Source organism: Sorex araneus, chromosome 6 (assembly GCF_027595985.1).
Source record: "Sorex araneus isolate mSorAra2 chromosome 6, mSorAra2.pri, whole genome shotgun sequence".
In the NCBI taxonomy this organism is placed as follows: domain Eukaryota; kingdom Metazoa; phylum Chordata; class Mammalia; order Eulipotyphla; family Soricidae; genus Sorex; species Sorex araneus.
The window spans coordinates 113,497,845-113,519,948 of NC_073307.1; the positions used below are offsets into that span (position 1 = coordinate 113,497,845).

General features: G+C 39.2%; 1 protein-coding gene across 3 annotated transcripts in view; it reads left to right on the plus strand.

The window, feature by feature from the left end:
* Positions 1–11,291: 11,291 nt before the first annotated feature.
* Positions 11,292–22,104, plus strand: part of USP47 (ubiquitin specific peptidase 47) — a 107,705-nt gene continuing 96,892 nt past the window's right edge. For 2 of the 3 annotated variants that reach the window (XM_004613597.3, XM_004613598.3), the window contains exon 1: positions 11,294–11,554. In XM_004613597.3, the coding sequence (XP_004613654.1) occupies positions 11,516–11,554 (39 nt within the window). In that variant the 5' untranslated portion in view covers positions 11,294–11,515. Of the gene's footprint in view, positions 11,555–22,104 lie in introns of all 3 variants that reach the window. The other variant, XM_055142900.1, reaches the window with a different exon arrangement.

Sequence of the window (22,104 nt, forward strand, 5' to 3'; positions counted from 1 at the left end):
TGCACAGGGGTTACTCCTGGCTCTGCACTCAGGAATCACTCCTGGCAGTGCTCAGGGGACCATATGGGATGCTGGGAATCGAACCCGGGTCAGCCGCGTGCAAGGTAAATTCCCTACCCACTGTGCTATTGCCCCCAAGAGCAGCTTGACTTTGAAGATACCCAGAGAAACATTGATAGTACTCCAGAAATTAGTGATTATAAGGATTTAATAAAATCTCTAGAATAGGATGAGGAAGTGGGCACATTTAATCTAATGAAAACTATAAAAAATTAATTTAAGCTATAAAAAATCAAGTAGCAGAGACTTTAAATAACCCAAAGTAACAGAAATTAAAGCTGGTAGGTAATACAGTACTTTCTTTCACTGATGGTTAATTATACTTAGCACAAAACCATAAAATTAAAACATTCTGTAGAAATATACACATTAAAATACATTCTATGAAGTCTATAGATGCAAACGAGACTTCACATATGATGAATTTTTGTTTGCTTGCTTTTACTTTTTCTTGCATATATTTTATATTTATTCCTGGACCATAGATTTTTTGCTTCTTCTGTTTCTTCTGTGCAACCTCCTCTTCTGGTTGAATCTGTGCTTTTCCAATTTGGATCAACTCCATGTGGCAAGGAGAGCTCATGGCAGGACTATTACAACCATTAGCCTTGTAAATCCGTGGCACACCTTGAGGACTTTGTTCACCTGCTTATGCTCAATGACTAAGAAATTTACATTAAACCCTTTAGTTCAGCATTAGTCTCAACATTTTCAAAGTGCATGCAATAAAATTTCAGTTCTTCTTTCCGATTACAGCTCTGTGTTCAACCCCGCTGCTTGGCCTGGTGCACACTTACCGCATTATAACCACAGAACATACAAGTTGCTTCTGCAGAGTGACAGCCCTTGAGTCTTAGTGGCTCTTTGAATATGCATGCCCTTCATGGCTAGGGCTATTTCATGGGCATTCTTAGAATGACTATGAATAATTATTCACAGTTAGAACCACCTAATTTGCATGATTCTGTAGTTTTTTCTGGGTCAAATGACTAATGAACAGTTTTTTAAAACATTTTATTTATGCACCTGATTTACAAAACTATTATAATAGAGTTTCTATAATTATAATAGAGTTTCAGGTATACAATGTTCGTTGTCAGTGTCCCTTCACCATTGATCAAGATTCCCACATTCCCATTCCACCGCTCTAGCAAACCTTATATATATAAATCTTATATATACAGATATGGGTTTATATACATATACACATTTTAAATGTTGTGCTTAAAATTTTACAATACTGTTAATTATAGGGTTTCATGCATAACACAATCTCACGCTCCACCCTACCAAATGTGTCCACTTCCCTCCACCATTGTCCCAGTTTTTTCTCCTCACCTTAATCACTTTCCTATTCCTATTAACTAAACCTGCACTAACTCCTACACTTAATCCATATCTGGATTTTTGTGTGTGCTTTTAGTTGGTTGGTTTTGGTTTGGGGGATACACCCAGGTGTGTTCAGTCATACTTCTGGCTCTGCACTCAGGGATCAGTCCTGATGGTGCTCAGGGGTCCTTATGTGGTGCCAGTGATTGAACATGGGCAAACAGTGTACAAGACAAGTGACTAACTGTCTGTACTATCTCTCTGGACCATCCATATCTGCTTTTATTTTGTCTCCTCACTCTGTTTTTAACAACTGTACGGTATTATATATCAAATGTATGACATAATTTACATACTAGCAAATTTCCATGTTGTCTGGGGTTATTATAAGCAATATTATAATGAGTGTCATTATGTGTGTCTTTGTTCATTTGTGTTAAAGGATAACCTTAGAAATACAATCATGTTAAAAGATGTCCATATTTTGTATGCAATTTTGGTATACATATTGCCCTATTGTCTTCAAAGACATCTACACTAATTCATATTCCACAAAATTCAAATGAATTCTCATTTCCCCATAAGTCTTACTAATCAAAGAGTGAAAATGGAATTTTTGTTGTTTTAGTTTGTAGTTCTTTAATGATAATTAAAATGCTGCATCTTTTCCTTCAGATGTTTACCAGCAATTTGTATTTCATTTCTTTATGGAATGCCAATTTATCTTCTCTAAGAATTTTTCTCATAAAGTTGTTCATCATTTCCTTGTTGATTTATAAGAGCTCCTTTAAACAAGGAAGTTAGCAATTTTTCATACTTTTTGCAAATATTCTTCATCTGATATTATATCTTTTTATTTTATTTGTTCATATTTTGCTAAACATAAGAACTACCATGTTTTTTATTATGCTTTGGTCTTTTTTATTTTCTTTTTGTTTTTGTTTTGGATTTGGGGCCACACATGGCAGGGCTCAGGTTCTACTCCCAGTGTACACAGGAATCACGTGGTTCCAAGGCACAAACCTGAGGCTTCTGCATGTAAAGCATGTCCCCAAGTCATTGAGCGATCTCTCTAGACCCTAAGCCCTTTTTCTTTTCTTTTTTCCTTTTGTTACTGAATTTCTTCAGCCCAAAAAATGGCAAACACTTCTGTTGCAATAGGTTTTTTTTTTTTCAGTTTATGTCAATAGAAAAATTCTACTTCAGGCTCTTGAATCAATCTTTCTTTGAGATCAAAGTGAGCTGAGAATTCCACTAATGTCTTTAGTTTATTGCTTCATAAAAATATTTGTACATGTTCCTAAGTTTTTCTGGATTACATCTTCTTGAGTATCCTATTTCCTGTTCTTATCTTTACACTAAAAGTTAATCATCTTTTCAAGGTTTACCAAAATACAGAAATATGAAATAGCTTCACTAAAAGCATTTCCCAAATTATTTTTTATTTTATTATTATTATTATTATTTAATAATGTAGGAGGACTGCTATTTATTCAGCCATTGATTAAACTGATTGAATTGGGCATGAACTCCACATTATTTTACTTTTTAATTTAATTTTTTAATTTTATAAGTTAGTTCACAATGTTTGATGACATTCAATATTCAAACACCAATCTCACCACCATTCTACCTTCCCACCACCAAATTCGGGATGTTTCCATCCCAAATCCCAATCCCTGTCCCAAAACACAATCAAAATAATATTTTTTGTATCGTCTGTTATAAAGAACTGCTGAACATGCTTACAAAAAAGTATTCATATAGGAAACAATGTGATGATTGTTCTATTTTGGCAGGAGCCATTAAGACATTCTATAGGATATCACTAACATATTGTTAATGTTTGGGTGATGTGAGCTTTGATATATGTATTTAAAAATATGTGTATATATATATATATATTTCCCTCTATGATTTGTTGCCTACTATCTGAATCTTATCAAATGTGGTGTGTTAATTATGGGGAAAGGGTAGGGAGTGTTTTATGACATGTTTATTATGGCTTTTGCGGCCACGTGGTCCAGGAGTATGTTAACTCATGTGAGGCTCGGCTGAGGACGTGGGGAGTGGCCTTGAGCGTGGTGATAGTTCGGTTGTGGAGGTTTTTTGATGCCGGAGCTGAGTTCCTTGAGGCGGGGAGAGTTCTCACCCGAACCCCTCTGGGGCGCCCTGTGTGAAACAGCCTGGTGGGGCCTCATGTTATGCTCCCTTTCAGGAGAAACAGTTGTGAGTTCTGGAGGGTGGCTTATGAGGAGATTATCTGGTGCCAGCAGGAGGTGGCTTTTGGGTGTGACCCCTGGTTTGCCGGAGACTGGGGAAAGTGGGCAGAGGATCTCCGCTCCTGTTCTCATTGGCCCAGAGTCCAAGGTCACAAAGTCCCACATTACCTGGGTTCCGTAGGATTTCACCCATGCGTGAGGCTCAACCCGAGCATGTGGGAAACGGCCTTCAGTGTGGCAGTGATTGGGTTGTGGAGGTTTGTGGCTGGCGGAGCTGGGTCCCTTGGGGTGGGGAGGGCTCTCACCCACCCCACTCTGGGGCACCCTGGTGAAGAAAGCCTGGTGTGGGGTCAGGACATTCTGCGGTGCTCTCTTTCGGGAGTTTTAGTTTATAGTCCCCGGGTCTTGACCACTGATGAGATTACATGGGGCAGTTTGTGAATGTGACTGCCAAGCTAATGGAAAACTGGGGACCTGAGGGGGAGGAGGCCAAGTCCTGATCCAAGAGGGCCTGGAGCTCGTAGTCACGGGTTCCTGCCTACCTCTGCACTACAGGCCCTAACTGCATCTTTTGATCTCTTTTGAGATTTATGGATCTCTGAAGTAAGGCCAAAAAATGAGCTGGAGGTGGTTTGTGGGTATGTCTCCCACATACCTAATTTTTGGCCTTTTAATTTCTTGGTAAATGACCCCAAATTGTTGGGATATGGCCAAAGGTACAGCAGCAATTTGGGGGTCTCTGAAAGTCTAAAGACACCATCAGGCTGCTGATGTACTTGCCCCACAGGTACAGTTATTTTATTATTGATTGTGTAATTTCCGTGTTAAATAAAAGCCACAGATATTTTACATATCACTTTCTGATCTATCCCAGAGAGTCTATCTTGTGCCAGTACATTATTTATTAATTTCTTGGACCTTATTGCTAATACTGTAATTTCTTTCCAGGCATTTAGCACAAAATTTTTAGCATTTTCATAAAAATACTAGGTTAGTGGAGAAGAGTAGTCAACAATGAACTGTCAAGTATACTTATTTACTCATTAACAAGATTAATTCACTAGCTAAATGCCTGGCTTATTAAAAAATATGTTTATTAGCACCTGTGCCAGGTTTAGAGCTGTGTAGTTCCTCACAGATTTGGATGTATAACTAATGTACACTGATTTTGTATATTTAATATATCCCAGGTAGCCTTCAAAAGCTTTATATCAATCTCCATACTTGCAAGAACGGGGGAAACATGTTCCTTTTCCTTTGTTTCTTTTTTTTTAATTTTAATTTTTTTAATTTATTTTTTAATTTATTATTTTTTATTTTTTAATAAGTGAATCATCCTTTGTTTCTTTTTTTCAATATGGGGACTGAACCCAGGGCCTCAGAGCCTCAGGACCTTGCTAAGCCACAACGTCAACCAGCTATTTGAAACAAATTTTAACTATTTTAGTTTTAAGATGATTATTCTTTTCCTTACTGTCTATTATAAGTTTATAAGGTGGGAATCTGTTTTTCAGCTATACCCAGCAACACTCAGTGCTTACCTTATTACTGTTTCTGTGCTCAGGGTTCACTCTGGGCAGTGCTCAGGGGAACTTAGGTAGTACAGGGCATCGAACTGTGGGCCACTATAAGGTAAGTGCCTTGCCCACTGAAGTAGCATTCCAGCTTTATGGGACTATCATTATTATCTCTGTAAGATAACTAAATATTGCAAATTAAAAAGACCTATCTAAGCAAGGTCATAAAGTTAACAAAGGTAGGATTCCAATTCACAAAAACAACTTTCAGTTTCTTTCAATCAGCTGCACACATCAGACGCTAGCCAATGTATAGAATTAAAATTTTCTCTTCTGTGCAGTTAAAGAAGTCTGCACATCATGAACTTTTCCGGTGAAAACTGCAAATGTTAGTATGATACATGTCAAGGGTCTCTAGCAAAATCTTCATTTCCTAGAATAGGAAAGAAGATTCAGATAGATTTTATGGTGAAAGTGATAGGACATAGGTTTCAAAATAGGTTGGTTGGCTCCAAAGTCATAGCGTACCATCTAAAGATATTTTCAACTGTTTAAAATAGTCATGGTTGTCCTTTCTTCTCACATTACAAAATACATTTACATTATTAACAGAGAAGTTATGGTGAACATTATCATTAGCTCTTAAGTTCTTTGACTTTTAGTATATGTCCTAGAAAAATTAGTTTAGGAGGAGGGAGAGAGCTCAAAAAGCTAGTGTACATGTTTTGCATGCTGGAGGCTGGATTTAACTACTGGTACAGCATTGGTCCCTGAGTGTAGCCGCTGAGTACCATCAGCTGTGGCCCCCCAAAACCAAAAGTAATAATTAGTTTAAAAAACAAAAATGTTTTACCAGAAACAAACACAAATACCTTAAATATCTTCATGAATAGTTAAAAATATAGTTTAATTTCAAATAACTTTAGATTTGCAGGAAAGCTGAAAATAGTACAGATTGTGCATATTGTACTCCTAATTTTCCCCATGGTTTTACTATCTTATAATACCAGTACACATTTGTCAAAACTAACAAACTGAAATTGGAACATAGCAGTAAGCAAACTACAGACTTTATTTGGAATTCACCAGTTTTTCCACTAATGTTCTCTTTCTGTTCCAGAATGTAATCCAGGGTACACATTACATTTACTTGTTATGTCTCCCTGGTCTCCTCTGGTCTGTGAGATTTTCTCAGACCAAATCCAGCACTGTTTTTCTTGACTGGAATCATCTGGAAGAACACCTTCTAGTTGCCTCTAAGTGTTCATTTGCCGCACCAATCTGGATTTGCCTGATATATTTTCCATTTTTCAAGTGGGCTTAGAAGAAAAATAATGTTAAGAAGCTTTAAAAAGTAGCAGAAGAAGCAGGTCTAGTAAAACTCATATGTATGAGGCCTGGTACCAGATTAGGTCCCAGTAACAAAATAACAACAACAAACAACAATAACAACAAAATAACAACCCTCCCCAAAAAACAAGATAAAAAAGAAGTTTCCTTTCCCTTCTTCTCCCCTAGCTTCCTTTCTGCTCCTCTCCCCACTCCTCTCCTCTCTTCCTTATTTTGGGTTGTGGGCCACCTGTTGGTGCTCAAGGGACCATATGTAGTGCCAAGGATTGAACTGGATTTGTCTGCATGCTAGGCAACAGCCTAAACCCCTATACTCCAGCCCTGGCATTTTACATGAATCTCATCTAAAACAACTCATTAGTTCAATGCAATTTTTTAAGTGTAAAGGTTTAGTGTAATGGTACATTTAACTTATTCAGGATTATTTAAAGTCAACACATTTTTATTTAAGCCATTTCACATGGTATCTTCTCCTGTCCATTCATCACTTTTGTTTCCTCTAAAGTTTGAGTCTTGGCTGGTGTGATAGCACAATGCGTAGGGCATTGCATGTGGCCGACCCTTGTTTGATTTCCAGAATCCCATATAGTCCCATGAGCACTGCCAAGAGTAATTCCTGAATACATGAACCAGGAGTAACCCCTGTGCACTGCCGGATGTGACTCAAAAAGCAAAAAAAAAATTTTTAAATCTATTAGTAAGGTTTGAATCTTGCTCTTCAAAATTTTGCTCTGATTAACCTTGTTTAATCTGATTGTCACAAAAATAATTTACTAAGCAAGTGTCTATTGTGTCAGTCCTTTTCTAGGTATAGAGGAATTTCTGTAGCATTGTAGCACTGTCGCACTGTCCTCCCGTTGTTCATTGATTTGCTCTATTGAGCAACAGTAACGTCTCCATTGTGACACTTGTTGTTACTGTTTATGGCATATCCAATACGCCACGGGTAGCTTGCCAGGCTCAGCTGTGTGGGTGGAATACTCTTGGTAGCTTGCTGGGCTCTCCGAGAGGGATAGAGGAATTGAACCCGGGTCAGCCGTGTGCAAGGCAAATGCCCTGCCGCTGTGCTATAAGGACAAAAATTCTAGGTGGAATGGTCATGTATATCCTCTCAAAAGGCTATATTTAAAAGGCTTAAATAACAGGATAAGAGTAGGTAAGAGTAAAGATTTGGGGGGAACATTTTAGGATAAAAGAAAAACAAAAAGTATATGTGGCAAGAATAATTTGTTGTAAATTTGATGCATTAAAAATTCTCTAAGCAAGGAGGAGTAGTTGGGTCAGTATAGAAGAGAATAGTAGATAAGATGAGCAATAGAGACAACTACTGGTTTGATATCCCATGGCAAAGAATATGAGTTTTATGATGAATGTGATGGGAAGTAGTTGAAAGGTTTTTGCTAAGAGAGAGACCTAATTTTTCCAGTTTTATTGAAACCTGACATATTTGCAGGTTGGAAGGGAGGCCACACCTGGCAATGTTCAGGGATTATTCTTGATGTTACTCTGAGAATCATATAGAATTGGGGATACTATCTGTACTTCTACATGCAAAGCTGGAAATATCTTTTGAAATATCTTCCTGACCACAGGAAGATATGTTTAGTTTTAAAAGATTATCTTAGATCAAAGGTTCCCAAACTTATTTGGCCTCCTGCCCCCTCTTCAGGGAAAAAAAAAATTGCTCCTCGTTCCCCTCGAAAATAAAGAGAGTGTCTCCCCACCTCTGTGCACCAGAAGCTACTAGTGCCCCGTAGAATATTCCAGAGTTCCCCTGGAGGTGGTGGTATTTCATGTTGGAAAACATAGTTCTAGATGCTGTGTGGAATATAAATTGTTGGGTAAAAAGTAGATTCCAGGGCTTCAGTAAAGAAATAACCGAATGGTCTTGTCAAGAGAATTGGAATGAGATGGGTGGGAGTAGATTTGGAATATATTTAAGAACAACAACAACAGCACTTAATTGAATGTAAGATGAAGATTCTCCAGTTTTTGATAAACTGAATTGAAGGCACAAAATACAGAGGTGGGATAAATGACAGAATATGTAGTACAGGAGAATGGTGGGTAGGTTTGGAAATCAAACTTTATTTGATTTAAATTTATTTTGTTTGGTTTGGTAAATTTGTTTTGTTCAGTGAAGTTAAATTTGAGGTGTTTTGAATCATCAAAAAGGTAAATAAATATTTGAGTTTGGAATCATTGGGAGAGCATAGTTCTCCAATGGAGTCACAGAAATCCATTTATAAATAAACAAATATAAGTGTGATCTAAGTAATTTAATAGGAAGAGTAGTCAAACATCTCTATTTGTTCGTTTATGTTCTAATCAATTCAGACATTCACATATTTAGTCCATAAATATTTATTAAAATTTAAATATTAAAGCTATCTACCTACCAGATGCTGATATGGTCAGACCACTAACTTCTAAAGCCTGCGCAAATAAAGAAGATGGATCATGGAAAGAAAATATAATATTGTTTATTTGTAGCAAAAAAATAGCCTTACAAATACTTTGTATGTAGATATACACTGATAACTCACCATCAATTTAATTTTGATTTTATTCCTTTTACTATATTATGATTTATCTGAATTTATGTGCTAGGTTAAGTAGATTTTCTGAGCTTATTATTTCATTTAAGCCAATCCTGACTACAGTCTTAAGTGACTGAAAAAATTTTCTAGAAGGAAAACATGAATTGGAGATAATAGAAGCATAAGCCAAAGGGTGGTGGCAGATGACAGGACTACTTCTACCAACACCTCTACAGATGCCACCTTATCCAGTGGGGATGGCATTTTAAGATGGAGTATTTGAAACTATTTCATTGTGTGATTGTAATGCAAAATTATGTATGTGTGCTATTCAAGTCCGGGACTACAGCAAGCTATTCATTCACTTTAAATGGAAAATTTCAGGGGTAGGCCATGCTCAGAAATCAAGATAATACGATCTGTACTAGTTTAAAAAAGATGAATACAAAAATCTGCAATAAACATATAAAAAATTTAAAAACAAGTAAGAGTACTTTTTATCAAATTTACATATGTACACTAAAACTTGAAGACAAAACTTTGCCTATTGAAAAAGTTCAAGTAATATATTCCAAAGAGTTTTGAACTCATTTGTAAAACATAATAGAGTATGTATAAATATGCATATATATTCATACATACATATATATATATGCATCACCTTTTGGTTGACATCAGTAAGAATGGGGACTTACACAAGCCTAAACAGCCTAAGATGTAGTATTTCTTCCATTAGAATCTACATATCTCTGCAAATTCTTTCCCAGCTTATGACAGTCATTAACGTACAAATAACCTGAATTTGGAATCAGGCATTATAATGACTGTTTCACAAAGAATTAAAGATTTTTAGAGAGTGGGATGGAATACATTGATAGAGAACATGTCTTGATGTATGAGCCCTCGGTTCCATCCCTGGCATCAAAAATAGTAACTTTTAAACCCAATGAAACAAGTATTTAATCATAATATTTTAAGTAATATTAATCATGTTTTCAGTACTTGTGTAGTTTTGAAAGAAAGCAACAAGGATGTATTTCATTAATAGAAAAATGGCCCAATTATTTTTTAAATGGCTCAATTATTTTAAATGTTTCATTTTGTCTCACCCACTTACTTAAAAATACAGTGCCATACACAGATCCATAAATAGACAAGCATCAGTTTGCTTCTGTTGACAGGGGAGTGCAATCAAAAAACAGTTCATCTGGTGCAGACAGAGTACTAGGATTAAAGCTGTTTGCCTTGCAGGAGGTGGATCCCTGCATGGTACTGCATTTGGTTCCCCTCCAGCAGTGCCAGGACTGATCCCTGAGCACAGAGCCAGGAGTAAACCCTAAGTACGGCTAGATGAAGCAGCCCCTCTCCTCCAATAAAGGGGCACAATTTTAAGTGCTGGGGCGGGGGAAGGGGTAGGGTGGGAGACAACAGAAAACAGCCTTAAAACGCCACTCTAACTATGGAACCAAGACCACCGTACCCCAAGCCTTCATAAAGGCAACTTTGAGGAATGGGTAGAAAAACAAAACAAAACAATCATTGCAGCGTTTGTTTAGCAGCTAGAATGCTTCCGACGGAGGAGGTGAAACGCTCCTAAAAATATTGGGAAGAGGATCCAAAGACTGTCGGAGGGGGCCCAGCTCTCCCCGCGGGCGTGGAGGGTGGACGGGACCTCGCCGCTCCTCCGAGGTGGGGCTGCCGCCTTCCCCTGCAGGGCTCGGGCGCGGAGACGGAGCCTGGGGTCGGGGCGTGCGGAGAAAGTAATCGCGGCCCTCCGCGGCCGGGTGCGAGCCGGTGGCGCTCTCTCCTGCAGGCTGTGGCTCGGGGCGGGGGGTGTAGTCCCGACATTCGGAACGGGAAGGGGCAGGGAAGGGCCGGTGGGCCCCGGTCGGGCCCTTGCTGGAGGGCAGGGCACACCGCGGGCCCGACACAGCTCGGAGGACACCGAGGCCTAGTTCCTTCCTTCCCGCCCGGCAGCGCAGTCTCCAAGCCAAAGATCTAGAATCCCTTTCACCAAAACCAAACCAAAAAAACAAAAAAACAGAAAAACAACGCTCCTCAGAGCCACGCCGCCAACTCGGGTGGTCTCTCGGCGGGACAGGCGCGACGGTGCAGAGACGTGAGCAACACACGGTCTTAGGCGCCCAGTGTTGGGCCCCGAGCCCGACGGTCCAAAGTCTCGCGAGAGCGGCGCCGCCATTTTTCCATTGATTGCCGCCGGCTGGGGGAGGGGCCGACGGCGACGACGACGACGACGACGACGGCGGCGGCGGCGGCGGCGGCGGCGGCGACGGCGGCGACGACGGCGGCGGCGGAACAGCCGTGGGTCGGTGTCTGCGCGCTGGTGTCTGAGGCCCCGACTGAGGCCTCCGCGGTTGGCCGGGCCGCAGGCGGCGGGGACGATGACGGCTGTGGCCTTTCTCTCCTGAGAGCGCGCCGCCACCCGCCTGCCTCCCTCCCCCGGCGGGGCGGAGAGGAGCGGCCGGGAGTCGGAGCCATGGTGCCCGGCGAGGAGAACCAACTGGTCCCTAAAGAGGTGAGGGGCTAGCGGCGGCGGCTAGGCCCGAGGCCTGCGGCCGCCCGAGTCCGCGCAGGCCCGCGCCGAGGCCCGCGGGGCGGGGGGCGGCCGCGATGGGGGGCGGCGGCGCGGGGGAGTGCGCTGAGCAGTTGGGAGACCCCCCCCCCCACTGGCCCTCGTCGTGGGGAGGAGGTCGGAGAGCGCCCTCGGTTTGCCTTTTTTAAAATTTGTTTTTGGGGGGAGGGTTCGTGGGGCTGGACACACACACACACACGCACAAACACACGTAAAAAGGAGCGGGCAGGAAAAAGAATCAGCCCCCGCAGAGTCGGGAGAAGGCGGCCTCAAGTCTCAGACCTTATTTACCGTAATCGTGCAAAGCTAGAGAGGGAATACCAGAAAAAAAAATTTTTTTTTTTTATTAGAAGAGAAAAACAAAATTGCCGGGGTAGTTGCTGATGGGCGCTCTGGGGTGACGCTGCTGCTGCTCCTGCTCCTGCTCCTGCTCCTGCTGCTGCTGCTGCTGCTGCTACTCCTGCTGCTCCTGCTGCTGGCGGTGACAGTGGCGGCGCCCCGAGCTGGCCGGGCTTGGGAAATCGACGCGCCACTGGCCCTGGGTGGGAGGGCGCAGTTCACTGTTGGCACTTTGGGGGCAACTCCGGTTCCGCGCCGCTTGGTCCTGCGGGGCCCGCCGGCCTGGGGCGAGCGCGGCTGGTCGCGTTCAGGTGAGGGAGATGGGACGGGGAGTGCTAAACATTAACATATGGCGAGCGGAGCTGCTCGCTGCCATTGGGCCGCGGCGGCTGTCGGGGGCGGCTGCTGCGTGTCTTAAAAGCAAGTGTGATGGGAGAAACCTTGACTTTTTTTTTTTTTTTTTTTGGCTGCTCTCGAATCTAGGTAGATGAATGGCCGAGTCCAGCCCTTGGCCAGTGAATTTCGACATATTAATAGTCTCTCTCTCTCTCTCTCTCTCTCTCTCGCCTTATTTATAACTATCTCCAGTTTATCCAAACGTGTATTTTTAACTAGTTGGTCATCAGGCTAATGCTTTGGATTTTTATTTGTCATATACCTTAAATAGAGGGACGTGCAGACTTGAAATGACTTCTGTGTTCTTCTGGATGTTTCCGAGTGATTCATGAATTTAAAAAAATTAAAAAAACAACTTTTGACTTTCTTTTTTTTTTTTCTTCGCGGTGCTTTGTAGCAATTTGTTGCTGCTCACTGAAGCAAGATCGGGTCGTGCAGTTAGTGTATCTGTGATATAAATATTTTCCAGTTTTATCAGATGAGAGTTGGTTTTCAAGGACGACTTTTTAAAACCTCAAGTTTTGTGTCAGTATTTATCAAGCATCGATAACTTTGTGCATCGATGATTTGGATAAGCTAATTCATTACAATTCTTGCCTGGGGAGTTTTCTAATCTAAGAAAGCAACTCTAGTCCTACCTTCTTTCCTTGAGCTGGTTGCTTTAGCAATGGATGTTATGAAATAGCTGCTGTAAGATCCAGATTTGCATTAAGAGCTACATAATGCTTGTTTTTATTCTTACGAAAGCAAAATTAGTTTTTTACTAGAAAATAACAGGTGGACAAAGCAGAGGATAGCTTTAAGGATAACTAATTTAATTTAATAAACCCAGTATTATACATGTATTTTTAGTATTGTTTTATAGAATTGTGTAAAAAATGTATACTGCAGTGTTTTTGTATTCTTTGTATTCTTTGGGTCTTAATGATTTAATACCTCTTTTCAGGGTAATTTATTTACTTGGGACTTCAAGCCCATCAAACTTTATTTTCTCTACTTTCCTTGAACCATATACCTTTATTTTTTTATTGCCCAGACTCGTCTTCAGCATTTCTTTTTTCCTGGTTTCTTACAGCATTCCTGGAAGCATGCATAATGTTCTCAAATCTTAAGACTGCTTTTTGAAATACTTGTTTCTTGGTTTTATTTATTTTGCTAACTAGCATGTTCCTCATTTGATAGTCACAGTTATGTTGAATTCTTCTTTTCCTTAATTTTTTTTGTTGCACTTGATACTTAAAAATATTCCTTAATTTAAGGAATACTTTAGTTTCTGGTTTCCCCCTACCAGTTATCTGCCTTCTTGGTGCCTTTCTCTTCTGTGAAAATGATCACTTTTGACCAGCCTTTTTAAGTAGTAGCAAATAAACTATTGTAATTTACTATAGTAAAGTTCAGGGGGATAATAGAATGATTATTCAGTAACTTAAACCCTTTTACATTAGAGATGATGAAGTTATGACAGAAGATTGAAAATGACTTGTTTTTCATTTTTGGGCCATATCCTACTGTGCTCAAGGATCACTCCTGGCACTGCTGATCAGACAACATGGCGTACTAGGTATTGAACCATTGCAAGGCAAACACCTTACTCCCTATGCTATCTTTCTGGCCCGGAAAGTGACTTGTTTTTAATATCATCAGAGCCTGGCAAGCTACCCGTGGTGTATTTGATATGCCAAAAACAGTAACAAGTCTCAAGATGGAGACGTTACTGGTGCCCGCTCGAGCAAATCGATGAGCAATGGGATGACAGTGACAGTGATGAGTAAATGACAGAGTTAGGATTAGAACTGACATCCCCAGTTGCTGTTTTTATGTTATATTCTATGTTATAGATCCCTTCATTTAACCTAAAAGCTCTGTAGGAGTAATTTGTAAGTACATTTGTTATGTGAAAATAAGTCACAATTTAAAAATGTTTTGGTTCTCTTCTAATAGATTATCATCAACAATCTGGAGGCCTTTTTTTGTTTGTTTTTAAGAATCCTTTTTATAGTGAGTCTTTGTTACCTACTGGATTTAGATATTATGTGTATGCAGTTACTGAATGAATTCCAGTTCCTGAAACTCAAAAATGTACCTTAGAACAGTGGCTTGCAACCACTGGTTTGGAGAAATTTTCTGAAATTTCCTACTGGTTTATGAAAAAGGTATTAATTAACATTTGCTGCGAGTTTGTGTACTGTTGCTGGACTGCAGGTATCAAGAGGTTGGAAACCACAGTCATATAGGACAACTGGAGAAGGCAACTCACCGAGGGATACGTGTTAGTAAATTGTGGCCTGTAAGTCAAATCCAACCTGCAGGCTGTTTTTACATGGCCCATGAATTAAGAGTGAATTAAAATTTCAAATTTTTACATCATTGAAGTAAAAAAATAACATTTCAAGGCAAATGAAAGTATATGAAATTAAAATTTCAGTATTTATGAAATCCTACTGAAAGTCAACCATGCACATATAATTATTATTGTCTATGGCTGAGTTGAGTAGTTGCTAAAGATCAGAATGCAGGATAAATTTGAAACTACTTAGTTTGGTATTCAAGGCCTAGTACAGTTAATTCTGGCCACAACCTGCCTTTCAGCTTATCTCTTCTCCCATGAAACAAGTTTTTAAGGCAGCCAAACAGGTTTTCTCTCAGACTTGCGCTCATTCTATTAGTATTGTCTTGTCTTTTCTACTTTTTTGCACCTGTTTAGAATCTTCATACACATTTTTTTATAAGTATCTCATTTATTTAAAGGAATATTTTTTTCCTATTTTAGCCATGGAAATTTCTCTTTAGAAGACTTTAATGTCTATATATCATGTAGATATATAGTAATAGTGTTTTGTATATTTGTTATAAATACCTTGTCAGTAGAGATCTTTGGGTTATTCTCATTGTTTTGTTAATCTTTGGGTTATTTGGGTTATCTTTCCCAATCTTTGGGTTATTCTCATGTTTGGCAGCCCACATTCATGACTAATCTTCTGTTATTTTAATTATTTTGTTGAAAGAAGTCTAAATCTGAAGCTACCAGGTTTTGGAAGGCAGCAATGCTTACCGTTATACCATCAATGTAGACTGGAACTGCCATCTTTTGATAATTGCCTCTGTACTACAGGGAAATTTTAATCATTTTACATAGAATAGCTTTGTTCTTTTCTATTTTTTTTTTAATCATTTTTTGGTTTGGGAGCTACACTTTGTGGTGTTTGGCAAAAACTCCTAATGCTCTACTTTATTCTTCTGGCTTTGCTAAGAGGACCTTGTCATCTGTATTTGCCACATGCAAGGCAAGTGCCTTAACCTCTGTGCTATCTTTCTGGCTCAGGAACACTTTGTTGTTGTTGTTGAAGATGGGGGTAGCTAGCAAAAGAGCTGGCAGCCCAGCCTGTTCTACAATCTTTGTATCCTTAGTTCTTTAACTGTTTTTCTTCTGCTTTCTCTTAAACATAGTCTAGTGTTCTTCGTTACTGGATGTACCCAGAGAAGAGTAAACAGAAAGTGGTCTGGCTTCTGTGGTTAACAACAAGGACTTTGACTTCACTTTTCAATGTGTTTCTACTTTTATTGTTTTTCTATTTTTATTTTTTGGGTTTGGGACCACATCTAACAGTGCTCAGTGATCACTCTTGGTGAGACTCAAGGAGCTGTATGGAGTGTTGGGGATCAAACCTGGGTTGACTGCTTGCAAGGCAAGTGTGTTACCCACTGTACTACTACTGCTCTGGCCTTCATATGTTTTTAAACAGATCTTTAATATCACTGGACATTTTTTTTTAGGCACCCTGATTTACAAAGCTTTTAATAACAGTTTCAAGCATATATACTTTTCCAACTTCAACCCCACAACCAGTGTCAATGTCCTTCCATCATGACCTGTTATTCGTTCCCTCCCCCACAGCAAACTCATTAATTTTTTAAATTTTATTATAGTTTGAGTCACATTTATAATAGTTTTTACTTTTATGTTTTCTATGTACAGTTACTTCACCTTTAAACCACTGAAATGTCTTTGACTCATAGCCTGTGTTACACCAACCTTCCTCCTCCATCCCCTCCCCCCACCCCCCCTTCTTCCTTGGCATCTCATTTCTATAATTCAGAGCCAAGGGTTTGCCATCATTTGATACCTTCCATTCCTTTCCCATCCCTTTGTATACCACAGGTGAGAACATCGGTATTTGTCTTTCCTCTTGACTTACTTCACTTAACATGATGCCCTCCAGTTCTATTCAAGTTGCAGGGAACTGCATGATTTCATTTTTTCTTATGACTGCATTGTATTCCATTGTGTTTCTATTCCACAGCTGCTTTATCCATTTGTCTGTTGCTGGGCATTTGGGTTGTTTCCATATTCTGGCTATTGTACTAAGCACTTCAGTGAACTAAAGTGTGCACACATCTTTTTGAATAAAGGTTTTGGGGATTGATACGAAGAAGTGGAATTGCTCTATTAGTTGTTTCAGAAATCTCCACATTGCTTTCCGTAGGGCTGAACCAGACATTTCCATCAACAATGAATGAGGGTTCCTTTTTAACCACGTCCTCACTGCATTGGTTGTTTGCCATCATCTTGATAGTTACCATTCTTACTGGTATGAGATGATACCTTATTTTCGTTTTGCTCTGGATTTCCCTGAGAGTAAGTGGCAATGTTCAGTTTTCTTAAAAGGATTTGTGACATTAATACTTACTGAGCTTTCACTGTGCAAATAGAGCAAATTTAGAAGAAGTAGAAAATACTAATTTTCCTCAGTTTCTTATAGTATAATTAAAGATAAGGGACATCTTTCTAATGTTTTTGAAAATATATTTTCAGGGATCAGAGAGATATTACAGTGGGTAATACATGCAGCTGACTGGGGTTTAATCCCCAGCACTGTATATGGTCCCTCAAGCCAGCCAGGAATAATTCTTGAGCACAGAAACAGGAGTAAACTGAACACAGCTTGGTGTGATCCCAAAGTGAAACATCACAACACAAAACAAAATAATATCTTCATAGCAATAGATGTCCAAGGACTACATAAATGTAGAGATGATGAAAAAAGCGGAAGAAAAGGTAAAACTTCCCATCAGTGTATTTTTTCTATTTCTCCTTTGCATACAAAAACAACTTGAATTTATGATGATAGTAATGACCAATATTTATTCAGCATCTATCGTCAGTCAGATACTGTTATTGTTGTATGTGATCACTATTTGATTTTAACAGTGACTCAACAACTAATAAAAGTTGCTGGTACTCACAGCTCCCAAAACATCAAAATGTATTTTAAATCACTTAAAAGTGTTATCAGGTTTATTATGGAGCTTGTTAAATATTTTTTTAATTCTAATTAAATCACTTGACACATGCTAGGGTGATCATTCTTGTTTTGGGTAGTCTTCTCCCATAAATTTGGAGTGTGGATTTTCCTTTATAAGTATTTATATTAGGTATTTATGTGTTCACATGGTTTACATAAATTACTGTTTGATAACATCATTAGTATTTCAAGTACTGTAAAAAATAAAGTGAAAAAGTTGAAAGCATTTTGATATCTAATTCCAGTTTTCTCATGGAAAATAAACCATATAGGACAATAGCCATAGAATGATTAGAAGGAAACTAAAAAATTTGTAGTTGCTGCTTACGGATACTGGATTGTTGAGCTATTCTTAGATTTTCTTTCCTATTTCAGCAGTGTGCATTCATTAAGAAATTTAGATGGTCTGATTATAGTTTTTTGTTTTTTATTTTTTGTTTCTTTTTGATTTGGAGGTCACATCCAGCAGTGCTAATGGACTTACTCCTGGCTCTGTGCTCAGGGATCACTCCTGGTATAGCTTGGGGAGAACCATATGTAGTGCTGGAATTGAACTGCTTATGGTTGTTCCTTTTTAAGGCGGGGGGTGGGTTGGGGCACACCCAGTGGAGCTTAGGCTTTACTCCTGATTCTGTGCTCAGGTATCACTCCTGACTGGGTTTCCCGGGACCATGTAGAGTAACCCGGATCAAACCCAGCTTGGCTGCATACATAGCAAGTGCCCTTCTTGCTTGCTGTAATATTACTTCAGCCCTATGGTTGTTCTTTTTGTTCTTTTTATTTGACACAGATGAATATGAGCCACTTATATTGCTTCAAATTCAGCTTTTGATTGTAATTTACATATCTGTTCCCCCAATCTTTGCCACTTTTCTTGTAGATTCAGATTTCTCTTGCACAGTGGTACCTCTATTTGGTGTACTTAAATTTGTCTTCATTTTAAGTTTTTAGTTTTAAAAAATTGTTTATTGAAGTTTGCTTATTTATTGAGCAACATGCTTGGCCATATTCAAATGTAACTCACATTCTGAGACTTTGCAAATATTCTCTTTCTGCTTATATTTCTCTCTAATTTTATTACCTATGAATCTTTTTACAGTTGTATTGTTTTAGTGCTCTCCTCCTAAAATCTGCACTTATTAATTGAAACTTTCTTGGAGCAGAGTTGTTACATGGTTGTTGATGAAACTTACAAGTAAAATGCCTGGGTTGCACTGTTGTACTTTTGTACAATGTACTTTTGAAAGCCTGCCTTAGGTTCTGGGAGAGAAGGCTGCTGTGATAGAGAAGGAACCACTCTGGCAGTGGTAGTTGGAATGATCACTCTGGGTCAGAACTGCTTGCTGACAGTACATAAAGGAACAAACATAATAACCTCTCAGTATCTATCACAAACCATCATGCCCAAAAGGAGGAGGGGGAAGCTGGAGGGAAGCTGGAAACATTGATGGTGGGGGAAGGATGGGTGTTGGAACACTGTATAAATGAAACCCAATCATGAGCAGCTTTGTAACTGTGTGTCTCAAGGTGACTTAATTTAAAAAATTTAAAAACTAAACAAAAAGAATGCCTGGGTTTGATTTCACACACAAATACACGCACGCGCACACACACACACACACACACACACACACACACACACAGAAGTATTGTTTCTTTATATCATTTATTCACTTCTGTTGTATAACCTATTGGATACTTATTTTATTCTTTAGATTATTTTTATATTAAATATTTTATTACTGTTTCAGGGTCCACACCCAGCAAAACTTTCAGGGCCTGGAGCCAGCAGTTCTCTAGGTTGCAGGGCTGCTGCATCTGGCAGTGTTGGGGGGACAGGGCAGTGCTGGGAATTAAACTCCAGGCCTTGTGCGTGCGAGGCATTAGTTGTTCTACTGGCGCTATTTCCTTGGTCCTATTTTTTGTGCTTGATACTGTTAATTATCTTATTGCTCAAATTCCAGCCTTGACCAAGGGAGCTTTTCCTGATTGGCGTTTGTGTTCATCCTTGCATTTTGCACATTTCGCTACATCATTGCTTGCACTTTATAGTGTTTCACATCCTATATTTTTCTTGCTTATCTGTAACATTATCCACTTCTACAAAGAAGACTTTTTAAAAATGAAAATATAAGTATTTTATAAACCAGATGGTTCTGACTTTCCTCTAGGCTAATCCAGATTCAACCTTCTCCTGTGTAATGGTTATCAACATTTGTTCAGTTTTCCAGTTTCTAAAATTGTATTGTATTCTGTGTTTCTTTTTTTTTTTTTTTTTCAGTGTTAGGGACCAAACTCAGGGCATCATACATGCAAGATGCCTATTCTGCCACTGACCTCTATTGCAGTCCTGTTTTGGTTCTTACTAATCTTTTGCTTGAAATGAAGGGGAAGGTATAATATTTCAAGAACTAGAGTGTCATGGTAATCCAGGTTGAAGGAAAAGATTTTATTAAAAATAGGGGTTGGTATTTCCAGATACGCTATATGCTTTGATGTGTGGCTTCTTTCTCCCTACTCTGAGTGATTAATAGTATTTTTTTAAAAAATCATTCAGTTTTTTTGAGGGGGTTGTTGGGTATACCTGGCTCTGCTCAGGAACCACAAATGTGGTGCTGGGATTTAAATCGGGGTCATTACAGTCAAAGTGTGTCAACCTTTCTAGTATCAATTCTGGCCCTATTGTCAAGTTTTTAGGGAATTTTAAGTGGGTATACTCTGATTTTATATAAAAACTACTATTTAAGTACATTTTAAAGTATTTTGTAGGATTCTTAGCTCATTTTTATTTTTCTCTTTTTTTTTGTAATTTGTGACAAACTTTTTTCTCTTAGTGGTTGACTGATTTTTTTCGCTGAAATGAAGGGGAATGTAAAGTGCTTCTAGAACTAGATTGTCATGGTAAACCAGGTTGAAAGAACAGATTATATCAAACAGGGGTTGCAGAAAACACAGCATTAAAATATTTCAACATGTTTTTTTTTTGGGGGGGTCACACCTGGTGGTGCTCGGGGGACCATATGGGATGCTGGGAATTGAACCCGGGTCGGCCGCATGCAAGGCAAACACCCTACCCGCTGTGCTATCCCTCCAGCCCCTATTTCAGCATCTATTATAAATTAAGGTTCCAGAAGACACCTACTTTTAAAACTGATTCATTGGTATTAAGTACACCTTCAGTTAAGGCAACTTAGGTGTCATGATGTGTAGAGGCATTTTCTTTTATGAGATTTATTAAATTTTAAAATGATCTAGCAAGGCATTGCTTGCTTTAAAACCATAATTTTGTGCAAAAACTTTCCTGTATAGTCTTTGTCAAAATGATAGTGATTGGCAAATTATTGGAAAAATGATCTTTCATATACATATGTGTGTATGTATATTAGAATATGTATACTTATATAGCACTGTTGTCCCATTGTTCATCGATTTGCTCTAGCGGGCACCAGTAACATCTCCACTGTGAGACTTGTTACTGTTTTTGGCATATTGGATACACCACAGGTAGCTTGCCAAGCTCTGCCGTGTGGGCTCGATACTCTCGGTAGCTTGCCGGGCTCTTCGAGAGGGACGTAGAAATCAAACCCAGGTAAGCCATGTGCAAGGCAAACACCTTACCCGCTGTACTATCACTCCAGTCCATATATACTTAAAAGCATATATATAATCTATATATGTAATTTATATTATTGTGTATGTGTGTGTATATGCAATTATGTATATATATCTAATTTTTGTTTGTTTGTTGGGCCACACCTAGCGGTTCTCAGGGTTTGCTTCTGGCTCTGTGCTCAGGTATCATTCCTGCCAGTGCTCAGGGACTATACCATATGTGGTGCCCTGTCAGCTGCATGCAAGGCAAGCATTTTACCCTCTGTATTTTGTTTTGGCCCCACACATCAAGATTCTTAAACAGTATATAATTTTCTTAATAGTTTTTATATTGGTAGAGTGGTAGGCAAGGGATAGGGATAGGAGATATATAGTGAGATGTATAGTGTCACTTCTGTGGTCCATAGTTTATTTCTGTGTTGTGGAACACTAATTTTCTCTGTTAATGGAACTGATATGAACTGTGTTCTTAAATAATAATCATGGATATGAGCATTTTTATTTACATAAAACTTGCTACAACTCATTGTTGAGAGATTACTTTTTTTTTCTTTTCTTTTTGGGTCACACCCGGCTATACACAGGGGTTACTCCTGGCTCATGCATTCAGGAATTACTCCTGGCGGTGCTCGGGGGACCATATGGGATGCTGGGAATCGAACCTGGGTCGGCTGCGTGCAAGGCAAACGCCCTACTCGCTGTGCTATCGCTCCAGCCCCGAGAGATTACTTTTTAATAAAAGTTACTGAGATATGTGTCTTGAATTTTGCTTTTTTGTTTAAAAGCATGTTCCTGAAATCCTATCCAACCATCAAAATCCTGTGCTCTTTAATCACTGAAAAC